Below are 15,013 nucleotides of genomic sequence, written 5' to 3'. Positions count from 1 at the left end.
GGGGTAAGGCAACTTTGATATCTTATATTGACGGAAGTTGAAATATATTATTCTTCTTTGCAATCCACTAACTACTACTCATACTTGTATCGGAATTCGGAGATTGAGTAAAGGAAAAAAGTAGGGTGGCTTAGAGAAATGTTTTTATACTGATGTCCGTTTGCATGGATTCATTTTATTCAAGACATGCTTAACGTTAATACATAAGTACTCATTTAATTGATTGCTATGGTTACTGCTATAAAATAGAGAAATGGGTAAGACGTTCTACACAGGGTGTCTGTGAACAAATGCAAAGGACTTAAGAAGACGATTCCTTGATGAAAATAAGCAGGGGTAGTTCCTATAAATTTTTTTCGAAATCGACCTCCCTTTGAAGATACAGCGATGACGAGTTGAGAGTTTTTAGTTTTTTTAAGGGTTCTGAAAAACACTGAATCATATAACTATATATACGAGGATATATTGAAAAATTCTTAGCCTTCTATGGAACCAAATTAAATTTCAATGTCAAAATATTTTATTACTCAACATATTCTCCTTTCAATTGGATACATTTATTACAGTGAACCGCAACGTCTCTAGACCTTTAAAAAAAAACTGTTTCTTCTTGCTCTGCAAATCAGACCTCCACAGTTTTTATTACCTCCTCGTTGGAAGAAAATTTACACCCTTGTAAACTTTTTTTCAGTTGAGGAAAGAGATGACAGTCGGATGGAGCCAAATCTGGTGAATAAGGGGGTGTTCTAGTAATTCAAACCATAAATCACAAATTTTTTTGCATGCCAACATGAGACTTGTGTGCAGGGGCGTTGTCCCGCAAATACAAAACACTTTTGGATAGCTTTCCTCGTCCTTTCTCTTTAATTTTTTTCCCGTAGAGTAGTCAGTTATGCCGAATAGTAATCTCCGGTTATGTTCTACCCTTATCCAAAAAATCAATCATGATTACTCCATGGCAATCCCAAAAAACTGAAGCAAAAACTTTTCCAACCGATTTCTGGACACGAAACCTCTTAGGTCTTGGAGAACCAGAGTATCGCCATTCCATCGATTGTTGCTTTGTTTCTGGATCGTAGAAATGTACCCGTGTCTCATCCATAGTAACAATTCGGTTTAAGAAGTCTACATCGTTTTCAAATCGAGCACAGATCGAACGCGATGCTTCTACCCTTGCACGCTTTTGGTCAACATTCAAACATTTGGGGATCTATATTGCAGCAATTTTTTTCATGTCCAAATTGACGTGAACTATATGAAGAACGCGTTTGTATGAAATATTCAGTGCTTCAGATTTCCGTGTTAGCCGTATTCGACGATCTGATAAAAACATGTCATGAACTGCATCGATATTTTCGGGGACTGGCATATAAACTGGCCTTCCTGATCGGTCATCATTTTCAATGGAAAATTTACCTCTTTTGAAAGCTTGCAGTCGAAGGAGATTGATCACCAAGGGTATTAAGCATACCTATCTTCGTAAATGTGCTTACCTCTTTACCCTTTTGAATACAGGTACTTGATGTTGGCTCGATACTCCAATTTTACATTTACACAATTTTGGTGTACATCTTCTTTCTTTCAATTCATTGCGTAACTCTGGTTTACTTTTTTGACCTCAAACTTCACACTGACACTTCTAATGAGTTATTGTTTGTTGCTATGGTAACGCAATATTTTTTTATGCATGGTCTAGGCTAACTAGATATCAATATATCCTCGTGATATGAAGCATTAAGTAGATGTTACTTACACAATTTTTTTAGATCTCATAACTTTATAATCAGAGGTTGAAAATAACAACACCTTATGATTTTTCTTCAAATATTATTTTCGTGGGATAGCTTTTCGAAAAATAAAATTCTCTTATGGTTTGCGATTCACTTCTGGAGAAAAAAAAGTTACTTGCTGAATTTCGTTCAGTCGATACTTTTCTCGGAATAAATAAAAACTTGCAAGCAGTTCTCTGATCTCTGATCATTCCATTTCATCTTATGTGTTCCATAAAATGACCCTCCCGTTAAAATACCATCAACTCTCTGCCTCATAGACCTTCGTATACTGCTTGTAAGTTTTTATTTTTTCCGAGAAAAGTATCGACTGTATCGAAATTTCGACGTTTTTTCTGCAGAATTGAATGGGAAATCATAAGAGGATTTTATTTTTCGAGATCTATCCCACGAAAATCGAAAATCTATCCCACGAAAACCTTTCTAGATCCCACTATTATAGTGTCCATAATTGGGACATTTAACTTATGTCTGTTTATTCCAAAATTGTTGCTGGTCTCCCAATGATGAATGGACCATACGGTTTTGGTCCCTGATGCGGCTCTGCTCTGTTGGATACATAACTTTCCACGCTGCTAGACAAGACGGGCTTTAGCGCTTCTTTCTTTTTTTGAAGCCGCTACACACTGGGGAAATTTGTAATTTCATCCATACATTCCCGCTTCTCTATTTGTAACTCGTGCCAGGCCGATAAGCGTATAATAGTTTCTATCGCAGAGTAAGGTCTTGCATTCAACTCTTTGAAATCATCTCAGATGAAGGCACCAAAGAAAATAGATTACAGTTTGAGATGATTTGGCCTCACTTCATGAAAGGCAGAACGTTTCTCTCGGGGAACTAGTGCCTCTCGGCTTCGGTGAATAGATATCAAGTGAGCCGTTCTGAGAAAATTCCGTCGAAATTAATTTTCTCTCTTAACTATTACCCCCTAGCCTGTATTCAATCTTTTGTTGTTGTTGTTTCATTGACTGCAGCTTGTTACTCTAGGTATTTTTGTGACGTTGTTTCATGAAGGTTCCATTGAAGAAAATGAATCATCTGAAGTATTTAGTGTAGGTGAGCAAAGTTGAATTCACCGTCAGGGTGATATTTGGACATGCTTCACTTTGATACACCTGATTGAGTGCTCAGATATTTCGTTCAGGGTGTTTTAACTGAAATAGTCTTTCCTTCAAACAAGTCAGCATAGTTATTATCTCTTTTGATCATTCGACCTAACCGTGAACTTGAAATTCTTCAGGATGCTGATTGTTTTTACCAATGTTTCGGCACGTATACCCATGCTGTCAACAGGATTTGCCTAATACATTCTTAAGTCTGCTCAATCTCGTTTCTCGAATTATTTTCACAGAAATTTCACAATTTGAAGGCTGTAACTTGAAGAATAATGATGGTACAAAAGATTTGAAGAGATCATGTAGTAGGTTCTAGTATCTAGTAAACTTTCAAATTCTTCACCTTATCAGCGTTTTTCGAGTGATCTCGAGAATACTACCGCCAACATACTTATTTTGTTTTTTTCGGTACACATGAGATTTTTGTCTTGTAAACTTTATATGGACAAGACAAATATTCGAAGATGATGCGACAATTGCTCTCTAAAGTCTTAGCTATTGAACTTTGAATAAAAATGAGTCTTTTTTTATTATTTATCGTTATCTCATCAACCAAAACTTGCACAGAAAATTGAAAATGGATTTCGAAAACTTGAATTACCAATGAACACATAAAATTCATTCAGTTTTAAAGTTGTGGGGGTGTTGAATAGAGGCAACTAGTTGAATTTCGAAACGTGTTTTTTTAAATCTCCAAATTCAACCATACGTTGAGTTCACCTATAAATCAACGTAGGTATATGATTCAAGTAGTTTTACTTTAGGCACCAGTAAAAAATGCGTCCTCATTGGTGAGACTTGTGGCTATAACCCTGAAATACTACGATGGATAATGAAGGGATGATCAGACTTTAACAGGGAGGCAAATGAATACAACAATAAGAATTAATTCAGATGCATACCGAATACAACAATAAGAATTAATTCAGATGCATACCTCCCGCTGATATGAATATCAACAAGTGTGAAGATTGAATTCGACAATTTTCCATCGTCAGGACAACTAAATGGAGAACGTTCCACCAAAGAAGAGCAGATGCTGAACACGGTTTCGGTTTCATTCGACCTCGTCAGAGCAACACAGCTCCTTCTCTGTGGAAAAAAGCTTGGAATTGATGGACTGGTCACAGATTACAGAGGGATCCCTCTGTATGTCTGTCTGTCTTACTTACGATGGATGAACATCATGATTGTGAGACCGATAATAACCTATAGGGCAGTAGTTTGGTTTGCTTAAGCAGATTAGACGACTACGAGGAAAATACGCGTGCATAACTGGAGCTATACGAACGTGCCCCCAACTAGAGCACTTCAGGTCATCACAGATCTCATTCCTCTACATCTAGTGATAGATAGGAGGCCATCCTCAGAATATCTAGGGTACAGGTAATGAGAGAATTAAAAATCAGAGAGCCTTGTCCTCTCTGAACCAGTTCATCTCATCAGGGAACCTACCTAGTAATGTTATGATTGAAAAATTAAGCACTGAGAAGAACTTTAACAAGATACTTGGTAAAAGGGAGTTATGGGGAATGGAATACACTACCCAGAATTTCAAAGTTAATACCATTAAATGGTACATTGATGTTTCAAAAACCACGACAGTGTCATCATCATCATCATCATTGATGTACCAAGAATAAATCTACAAAAAGACTCAAAATCAAAACTATCGGTGCGATCAAAATTACAATTTCTTAGGGCTACTTATGACCATCTGTGAAGAGACCCAACCGTGACCTACAGATCGTTCCACACTCCGGGCATGGATAGTCACCAACCAGATCTGGCCGCCGCTGTATTCTTCTCGAGTATCCATTAAAACTATGGACCAAAGACCTCCACTGTGATTTGTCTAACGCTAGTTGTTCCCAGTCATGATTGGCATTAACTGATTTTAGGGATTGATGCAGTATATCCTTAAACCGCTTATATTGGCCTCCTGGTTTCCGAGCTCCCTCTGTGAATTCGCCATAAAGAACTATTTTGAGGAGTCTTGTGTTTTGCATCCTCAGAATGTGGCCGCTCCATCTGAGTCGGATCCTTGTTACTTGAGTCTCCATTGTTACCAGTTGTTACCACGACAGTATACACTATCGTTAGGCTCCTGGTCGTTCAGGACAAAATTAGAACTAAAAGCTAAAATAATGTGAAATGAACGATTCAATATCTCAAGGGAGTGACCGATTTTCGATGCAAGATGTGATCGTTCCTGATTCGTAATAAGGCTTCAGGTTTTATTCAAGTATTAGGCAAATTGGGAAATGAAAAACAAAAATCTTTTTCAGGAAGTGATGGAAATGTGCATGAAATATCCAACACGTTCCGCCTCTGGTGAGCCAGAAATAGACCCATTAACCCTCCCAGTTCGAAAACATCTTTTCCACATTCTTCATTTGATTCAGTTGTGGCTGCTTATTCGGAATTAAGTCCGTCGGAAAATTGTTATTTATTTACAATTCGAGTGTATAACCGACAAGAGCGAGAACACTTTACAGAAACTGCGCAATTTTAATCTTGTTAAAGCCATAAAATCCCCATAAAGTAAGATTATTCCAAGTCCCCTCCGCCAAGCGCCGGCACCAAGATCCATATTTATGAGGGGGGAAAAGTACAAGAGTACAATGAAAATATTACATCAAAAATAGAAAGGGAAGTATGCGGTCCTAATTTACATATTTTCCCCAATTTTTATTTATATTGGAAACTCCGACTTCCCAGAGCTCCGCATACATAAAAGTACCCAACCTGCCTTCGTGGGACTGAAAATACAATGGACTGAATAACAATTGCACATTTTGCTTCGCACGCTGTTTTCAATTAGGGCTTTGTTTATGGAAATAACGTAGACAGTTGCTCTAATTCCACCCCTAAGTAATTGATATTCCCTATCGGAAAAACCACTCAATAATGCAGTCGCGGTGTATCGAGAGCCTCATGAAAAATCTATAATACAGACAGGTGGTTCGAGTTTGAATATTGGCTGCTAGGACGGATCCATTCGAGAATGGACTCGGAAAATCGTTGCATTTGTGATTATCTGAACGTGGCAATTAATTTTTTGCAAGCCAAATGCACGCGATCGGTTAGGGGACCCTTTGTTGCGAATAACCTGAGGCGTTTAATTTGTCGATTCCTGAAAGTGGACGTTGGGTTTTGATTTCTGCAGAATTAGGTTCTGAAATCGTTGCAAGTGAATTCGTTTTTCAGATTTTGATTGCCTGCTGCAATTTCAATTTTTTCCTTGCAGAACTGCATCTATCCAGGTTTCCTGTAGCGGGTTATTTCAAATATTATACCCTATAAAAAATTGGGAATGAAAATTAGTTCGCTCCGTTTTCAAAAGATGGCTTTGGCTATTATCAAGTTTTCAAAGTTGATTTCTACGTTTAAGGTAGGTTGGAGATCCCTCAATGATATTGCTTTGGGTTTAATACAATAACCTTGTTTTCTATTGCTTTAAATATGTGAAATTTAGTTTATAATTTTGAGGGGGGACCATTCCAATTTTATTCGTTTTCTGAGGAACTCAAAATGACGTCGCGCAGTTGCACTCTTCATTCCGTTTTGTTAAATGAGGTTATTATTATTTACCAAGAAAATATAGAAAGAAGTGAAGATCGAAAATACTCGGCCCCCTTAGGGGGAGCGCCCACCAAAGTAGCGTAGCACTGACATGGTACATGCATGACAAAGGCGATTCATAATTTTCAGATATCGCACATCTGAGTGAAGTTTCAGTTATTATTTTGCATCGCCTTTGTCATATAAGGGAGCGCTCACCAAAGTAGCGTAGCACTGACACGGCACATTCATGACAAAGGCGATGCATAATTTTCAGATATCGCGCATCTGACTGAAGTGTCAGTTGCGTGAAATATGTCGTTCTCAGTTCAAATCTGAAAATTATGCATTGTGTTCGTCATGTATGTGCCATGTCAGTTCTACGCTACTTTGGTGGGCGCTCCCACTTAGGTATCTCCACATGCCACGACACACAAGCGCGCATTGGCGTAACTATCATACAATCAGGCAATGCAATTTAAATGAAGTTATTTAAAATTATCTTGTTATTAACTTCACCTACTACTATTACCTATCGACACGCTAACAGACCCAGATCTGTCAATTGAACTTGACTTTGCCACCTTCTACGTCATCACCCTTCCAATCGGCTTTGAACTGAATTGCAATTTCGTTCTATACCTACTCTTGTTTATCACAAAGTGGTTGTCTTATTTTACCATAAGTGGCATTGACCATTTGGCTCCGATTTGGCTCACAATATTCACTAACAAGCAATAGAGAGAAAATTGTAAATCTAGATACCAATTGGAGTTTCAACAAGATTATCATTAATTATTTTCAATTTATATTTTTCTATGAAAAAATGTGTGCAATAAATAGAAATAGGTATTCGATGTTAAAACATGTCATTTTTTTTCACAAATAAACACGTTTTAGCGTATACGGTTTGACAAAATATTTGAAGATTTCTTGTTTTCTTGACAAGAAATCCTTGTATTGACATAAAATTTCTTGTCTTGTAATTCTGAAATTACTTCTTGTCTTGAAATTTTCAAGAACGTAAGGGTTTCTATCTTACATCTATGAAAACCAACGCGATCAGCTGTGGACAAAGATGAATATGGCGAATAAAACGCGTTTTACTATAAGTGCAACTCAATGTATCATAATCAGAATGGTCCATTTAAAGATGTAGAGTATTTGGAAGAAGAATCACTAATCAAACGTTGTGCTCTGGTGTGAAGATTTCTATTTCAGTAATGAAACAACCAACCCTTCTGTCTCCACTGTAAAGGTTATTCTGAATTCTCCATAAACCATCAGAAAACCATGCTGATAAATCGATCATCTCAGTTTTTTCAGAAGCATAACGTGATGTGTAGTTACCCTGAAATAGCAAAGCGTCCACTTATAATATACAGGATGATTTCTAATAGAGTATCAATATTTATGGGGGTGGTTTTTGGGCCTCTTTCAAGAAAAAACTTTATATGAACAAATGTCCTAAACGTCTTACCTTTTGAGATACAGGGTGGTAAAGTTTTCGAAAATAAATTATTTATTATCAATATCTACAATACCACTTCAAATATTTTGATGAAATTTGTCATACATGTATACTATGAATCAAGAACCATTTTTTATTGTATCACTTTTTTCTTAATTTCTACCAGTGGCGTTCGTACGTAATTTGACCTACCTATTTTGGCAGACATTGATAGTACGCCACAGATTTTTCCTGAAATAATAATTATTTTTGAAATTTCCAATCATTTCTTACCAAACTTGATTAGTTGACTTTTTTCAATCCGATTCACGGTTGACGCTTAAAAAAAGCAAAATCGTTTATCTGCATGATCATAACAATATCCTTAATACATACAGTCCCTGGCCATATTATTAGACGCATTGATTCGATGCAAAATCTCAATATTGAATTATTAAATTGAATGTATATGTTACATATACTTCATCTGTAAATGGTTTTCAAATATAATATATCATATTCAATAAAAAATATTGATTTATTGATGATTAAACACGAAATTCTAATATTTTGTTGAGCCACCCTGTGTAGCTATGAGAGTTTCATACTATCAATGCAGAATTGTTCGGTTTGCTGCATTCGAAGATAATGATTTCATATGTGGATTATCGAAATAACGTCCGAACCTGCAGAATGCAAGACATCCACTGGAAGACATAGTACTGATTCATACTTAAGTACTAATACTACAACATCAAAAATAAATGCCAAATAGAACAATTTAATGAGAGTCGTAGATAAAACTGACATTCTGTGGAAATGAAATTCAAATATTCTGCTTTTTCCTCGGGCAATACCAGTAAATATAAAAAAAATCCTCAGTGCGTCTAATAAACTGGCCAGGGACTGTATATAAGACCATATCACCATGCAGAGACATACGTAGATTTTATTTTTTAAGATGAAACCCGTGCGTCGGACTAAAAAAATTCAAGAGATCAAATTTGCTCATATTTGAATACAGTCAGTGGCGTGCTACTGACTGTCTAAATAATACCACCCTGTATCTCAAAGGGAAGACGATCAGGACATATGTTCATATGAAGTTTTTTTCTTAAAATGAGCCCAAAAATCACCCCCATAAATATTGAAATTCAATTAGGAAACATCCTGTATATTTCGGAATGTTTCAAATTATTGTTTTTAGATTATTTTCCTCGATAGGTAGGATAATAAAATTGTTCTTAGCAATGATGGAAACTATTAATTCTTTCTCGAAACATATTAGTGCAATAGGTAATACTCTTTCTGAAAAATATCAGAAAGTATAAATATTTTCTAATTCTCATCAGTCCTTCCTTACCAAAAGTTCAAGGCACTACAGTAATATAGAAAAAAAATAAGAATAATTAATTAATAATAATAAGAATAAGAATCAATTCAAAATTTTTCAACGAATGTGTTGTTTGTAAAGCGACAGCTCTGTATTTCTCCAAACTCAGCTGAAACAGAACACCACTCGTAACTGGTTTTAACAGCGGCATTCAATATTCAGGAATCATTATATTCTCTGATGTCTCATAACGTTAAAAAATTACAGGGCAACAGGGAGAACGACCCTTCTCAATACAGTTAAAAGTTCACGGAAAATCCGTTTCATACCCCTTTAAAATTTGATTAGTAAGTACAACAAGCAGAACATTTTTGTTGTGTTACGAATGTTGACATATTGTGGCTCAGGGCGTTTTAGGAATTTTTGCTGGACGAATTAAAACAGTCCGTTCCATTCGCATCATGTCAAAACTACGGAAATACCCTTTGTGAGTGCTGTGTATTTTATTCATATAGGTTTATTACGGTGCCTATCCCCATTTGATAAAATGAGGAATAATTGAATTCTTGCATCACGATTTGATGAGCGCAGACTTGTTTAGGCTTATAAATAAATACTATATTGTTCAGCCACTGTCTGGGGTATGATTGATGTATAATGGTCACTTGGATAAGACTGCACGGCTTTCCCTCCAGGAATTATGAATTGAACTCGACCTTTATTTTCAGCTAGGGGTGTGAAGTTATTGAGGCAAACCGACATACGAGCTGAATTTAATGATATATATACGAGTACATTCTGAATTTCTATTAGTCCTCTACATTTGTAACATCGTCACATCAAGCTCCAGTTGAACTCTGGTTGAGTTTGAATTGTTCAACCGGGCTTTAGATACATGGTGAGTCAAGCTGAATGCCTCGGACGAAATATAGGGATACTTTAGCAAAGTCAGCTCATTTTTCGAAGAATTCAAATGCAAAAAATACAGGGTTGAAAAAATATGACTTTGCCACGCGCTTTTCGAATACCTCCGTATAGAATTGTATAAAAAAATTGTCAACAATTTTCTCCATCTGATTTGTCCTGATAAATTAGCGCACGAATTCACGCAGAAGCAAATCGATTATTTCAATTTTTTAATTGATTTTTTGCCAGAAACTGGAAGTGAAAACCCCAAAGAGTTTTCGTGATGCAGAGTCCTCCTAGATTGAATTTCAATGAAGAACTAGATTATTCATTATCCTAACACGCATATCTTTCGTGCCTTACACTGTACGACTGGATTTTAGTTCACTTTCTGTTATGCAATGAATATCCAAAACGTCTATCAGCATTTTCCGAAACTTCAATTAAAACAGTCTTCTGACGAATGTTGAAGTTTTATCAGGACATATTAGAATTGACGTGAAGGTGCCTACAGATTACTCTGACTTGACGTGGGTATACACGTGCCAAATCAAGTCAGAACAATTTGAACGCTTCCGCGCAAAATCCTTTGTTACATTTTTGAATCATGCGCATTATGACGGTGTCTCACTTCACTTCGAGGCAATCTGTAGGCATCTCAAGGCTTTAATCATCAAATTACCCTTTGAACGGGACACTTCGTAATCGGTGGATCAAAAGTTTGCAAATATATAGTCCATGCAGTATTTTCCATTTCGATAATATCGCAGATGTCAGAAATGGTTGCTTTTTCTAGGTATACTTCACAGGTGGAATTTTTCGTGTAGTTGCATCTTGATATTTGTGCTGTCATCTGCAAAGAAATACTTATTTCATTGCTCATAAAAAAAATCACTTATATAACCAACCTTTAGATCCCCAATTTCTTGTCGAACTTCGTAGACGATTTCTGTCATTACTTTTTGCCCGAAGTTGAAGATCTTGGTGTGGAAGCTTTCTATCATCACATCATGATCGTATTTCTCCTCTTCCGGGCAATTTCGAGAAGATAATGTGTGAAAATGTCGGTGATTCTGAAATTACTAGATTGTAAAGGAGAAACGCAAGAATACGATGAGATTCAGACACCCAAATAAAGCCGGTCGATTGTTCAGAAGCAATCCACTTCATATGTTACCTACATATAAAGTGGATTGTGAACTACTTGCTACTACTACGCTTCCATTTCATTAATACCTACAAAAATTAATAAAACATCGAGATATTTTCAAAACCATTTGCTAGGTACAATTGCCATCTTCACATATTATTATTTTATCATGAAACAACTTTATTGAAAAAGATAAATATTTTTCTAACGTCACATTCAAGGTTTTTTACTCGCATTTATCATCTAGAAGTTCAGAAAAGCATGATATAATAATATATAATCTGATCAAAAATAATGTGAATTGGATAATGTTTTAAGAGACAATATTGTATTCAAAATATCGATAAATTTTTTTTGGGAATGTACAAATGCGAAAAAGTTATAAATCCGATTAGATAATTCGAAATAACTCCACTTACGAAACATGTAACATCACTGAACGCGAGGACAAATACTCCCCAAACCAAACAAACATCCAAAACCCCCATTACTGTATATAAATAATTTGTGGTAGTCTTTATTGTTCGCATGAAAATTTCCTAAAAACGTGCGTAATTCTGAATGAAGTGACAAATTAAAATGAAATCGGATTTCAATTTGTCCTGTAAAAACTAATGATCATTTCTACATCAATATCTGATTCGGCATCAGATTATATGTTTTATTATATTATGCCTTCTGAATGGTAATGGTTTGATTTGGTCCGAACCCTACTTTATTTTTAGACTGAAAATTCCAGATGGATACAGTGATAACGAAATGAATTGAATATTGATACAAAGCATAAAATATTCTACTGACTTATTAGTCGTAACACAATTGAAGCAACGCTAATCAAGTATTTAGGTTTCATTGAACTACCATCAGTTTCGACGGAAATTTCATAACAGCGTATTCAAAGAACGTTTGACAAATACACTGCTCAACAACTAAATTGGGTATAATGAGTGATGGATTGATCGACCTGAAACGTGTAGAATGGGAGGTTGATCCATTTTTATAATTTCAAAGACAGAACGCAAGAAACTATTTGCTTTTGAGATGACAAATCGGCACAAGTAAAAAGTAAATCATTGCAAAACACATTCTTAGATGTACAGGTATTTCAACTTGAAGACAGTTGAAAGAAAATAAAACCAATAAGCTATAAACAATTTATTGTTCATGAATGTCATAGTACATCTTTTATATTTTTCAATGCAAATTTCAAGAGACTAAAAAATATACACTCAGATTGCTGAGTATCTAATAATATTTGCTAGAACTGGGAAATTCAATTTCATTCCCGCTGTGTAAATTTTCGGTAAAAAAGACGACAGTCTTTGAGGAATCTCCAGAAGTATCGGGACAAAAACTTCCTTGTAGTATTTCGTTTGAAGTAGCAATTTCTGGCAAATTGAAGAAATACAAGAATTCAGGGGATCTGTCTAGAAGACTCCATAAAGGAACCTCAGAAAACACACTTCTTCATCAAAATTAACTTTTTCTTACTAAACCCCGGATTAATTCCTTCTATCTGGGAGCTCGACAAAATAATCCAGCGCAGACGAAAAGTTCTAGTATAAATTAAAATAATTAACTTGAGTGCATTTCGCGTTACCGTTTTTTATCGAGAACAAAAATTCCCCTTTTCAGGCAAATTTTATTAGGGCCACCTATTGTATTCCCTTTGTGATCAACGGAATGAGCGGAATTAGAGGAAATGTAGCAGGAGTCCTGCTGAAAATGACTTAAATGTCTTTCGTTCCGGTTCCTGCTTAATTTCTTTAATGTCATTTGAATTTTCCTTACTGTTTTGAATTTACGAACTGGGTTTTGCTCTTCGACATCCTGGACCGTGACCAACCTTAGGATCATACTCTGTACAGGGTGTCTTTGTAAAAATTCTTGAACCTTCCATATTTGATTGGAACCTAATTAATTATTCCATCCTGGTCCAATTCTTATGGCACAAACTTCATTTGAATTTATATTCAGTTAATTCAAATGATGAACAAGCAATTTTGAATTGAATAGATGTTACGCAGATATTTTCAGAGAATTATAGCAAGAGTATGTTTTTTCTGCAAAAATTAACTAAGTTCGGATACCAATTTCTACTGATAGTTATTCTTCTAGAATACAGGGGTTCTATGGCTATTCCTCAAAGATACATATCAGAATTTTTTCAATGGTTACTGTAAATTACCCCCTTTCTAGAAAACAAATTTCAGAAGCTTTCTTCCTACCTCACTAGTTAGTTTAGTATCTAATAATGAATGCTTCATGAACTTGAAGCAATGTAATTAAGTCATTTTTGTGATTTTGTGATGGTTTTCATTTTTAAAAGTCTCTCCAGAACATTATTGGCCAATACATTTCGAAAAATTACATTTCTCCTGCTTGAAAAAGTCTCTGCCTGCTCTTTTCAATGTGACACACTTCATATCCCGCCAGGATTGAAAATATCCTTCATGCCTTGAATCTGAATGCCTATAACCTTCCAACAAATATTTAAAGCCGGCTTCTGTATGCCGAACTGATCAGTATATTGTAACCAAAACTCGCATAATAAAATCTTCAGTGTTTGATGTCGCTCAACAAGATTAAAAATTCAGTGTGTATTTTGACGAGCTAATCCTGAATCAATATTTAATTGGACGCTCGATAAATATCATGAAAGTGAAATCGAATGACATGATTTTATTTTTATGACACAAACAAGAATTTCTGTAATCGTGTTTGTGCAGAAATCATAATTATTCATGGGCCAATCGGAAAAACATACCTATATAATCTGTGTGCTCAACTTATAAGTTTCTCTAGGGCGTTTGGGGGTGGTATTTATTTAATACAAGCTTGCTGCTTCGCAAGCGCAGGAATTCACAACAAATTTTAATTTTGAATGATGAATTTTTATGAAATTCAAAGGCTCCATTTTCATATGTATAATCTATAAATAATAATAATAATAACTGTTCTTTATTGGCCATCGACCGAAGTCCTTCAGCCTAAATGTATAAATTCTAATAAATTCATCAATACTGGATGTTTTGTTTTCTATTTCAATTATTTGAAGTACAGCCATATTTTTTTGAAAGGTTAATTTATTTTACAACATAGTGCCTGGAGTGGGCGAAAATAGTTAATTAATTAATATCGTAAGCGGTAAAATTGTGGCATTCTCAGATAAACCGGTAGAAATACAAAAAAATCACAATAACTCACAATTATATTGATTTCATTCAGGATGAAACGGTATTTCATACAGGGTGAGTGTTTGACTCGTACAAATATTTTAACAGTAGATTCTTGAGGTCAAAAGAAACACTTTTTTCCTTTACCATTTTTTCCGAATCGGCACAGTTTAAAAGATAAAGGCTGTTGAAAAACCATAAAAAAATGTTATCTACAATTCTACCTCATAAACGGTTTTATCGAATGAAAAATCACCCACGTCTTTCAGTTTTCTCATTATGACCATTACGTACCACAAAACTATCAATAATTCGAAGAACCCAACCCAACTCTTGAAAGTGAGTTGAAAGCTATCTAACGAATATTTGAACGTTTTGTAAAATGAACGTATTCCTCATATTTTCTTGTATAATGCGTCGTTTTCGAATAGTTTGATGTTCAAAAATTAAAAAGTATCTGTGGAATTTTAAAAATTCGGTACTTTGGCTGAATACAACTCTGTTCAAACGATCCACAGATGTGTAGGGT

General features: G+C 35.3%; 2 protein-coding genes across 2 annotated transcripts in view; one reads left to right on the top strand and one right to left on the bottom strand.

The window, feature by feature from the left end:
- Window positions 1–15,013, top strand: part of LOC123307757 (hemicentin-1) — a 197,167-nt gene that overhangs the window by 83,207 nt on the left and 98,947 nt on the right. The gene's annotated exons all lie outside the window — the stretch shown is intronic.
- Window positions 7,553–11,230, bottom strand: LOC123307758 (ganglioside GM2 activator-like). The gene is made up of 3 exons (XM_044890187.1): window positions 11,067–11,230; window positions 10,841–11,011; window positions 7,553–7,820 (listed from the first exon to the last, which is right to left on the bottom strand). Exons 1-3 carry the CDS (start codon window positions 11,160–11,162, stop codon window positions 7,653–7,655), a joined length of 435 nt encoding a protein of 144 aa, XP_044746122.1. The 5' UTR covers window positions 11,163–11,230; the 3' UTR covers window positions 7,553–7,652.

The sequence above is a fragment of the Coccinella septempunctata genome, chromosome 2, assembly GCF_907165205.1.
Source record: "Coccinella septempunctata chromosome 2, icCocSept1.1, whole genome shotgun sequence".
Classification (NCBI taxonomy): domain Eukaryota; kingdom Metazoa; phylum Arthropoda; class Insecta; order Coleoptera; family Coccinellidae; genus Coccinella; species Coccinella septempunctata.
Note: the sequence above shows the minus strand (reverse complement) of the source record. Positions and strands in the feature narration are given on the sequence as shown.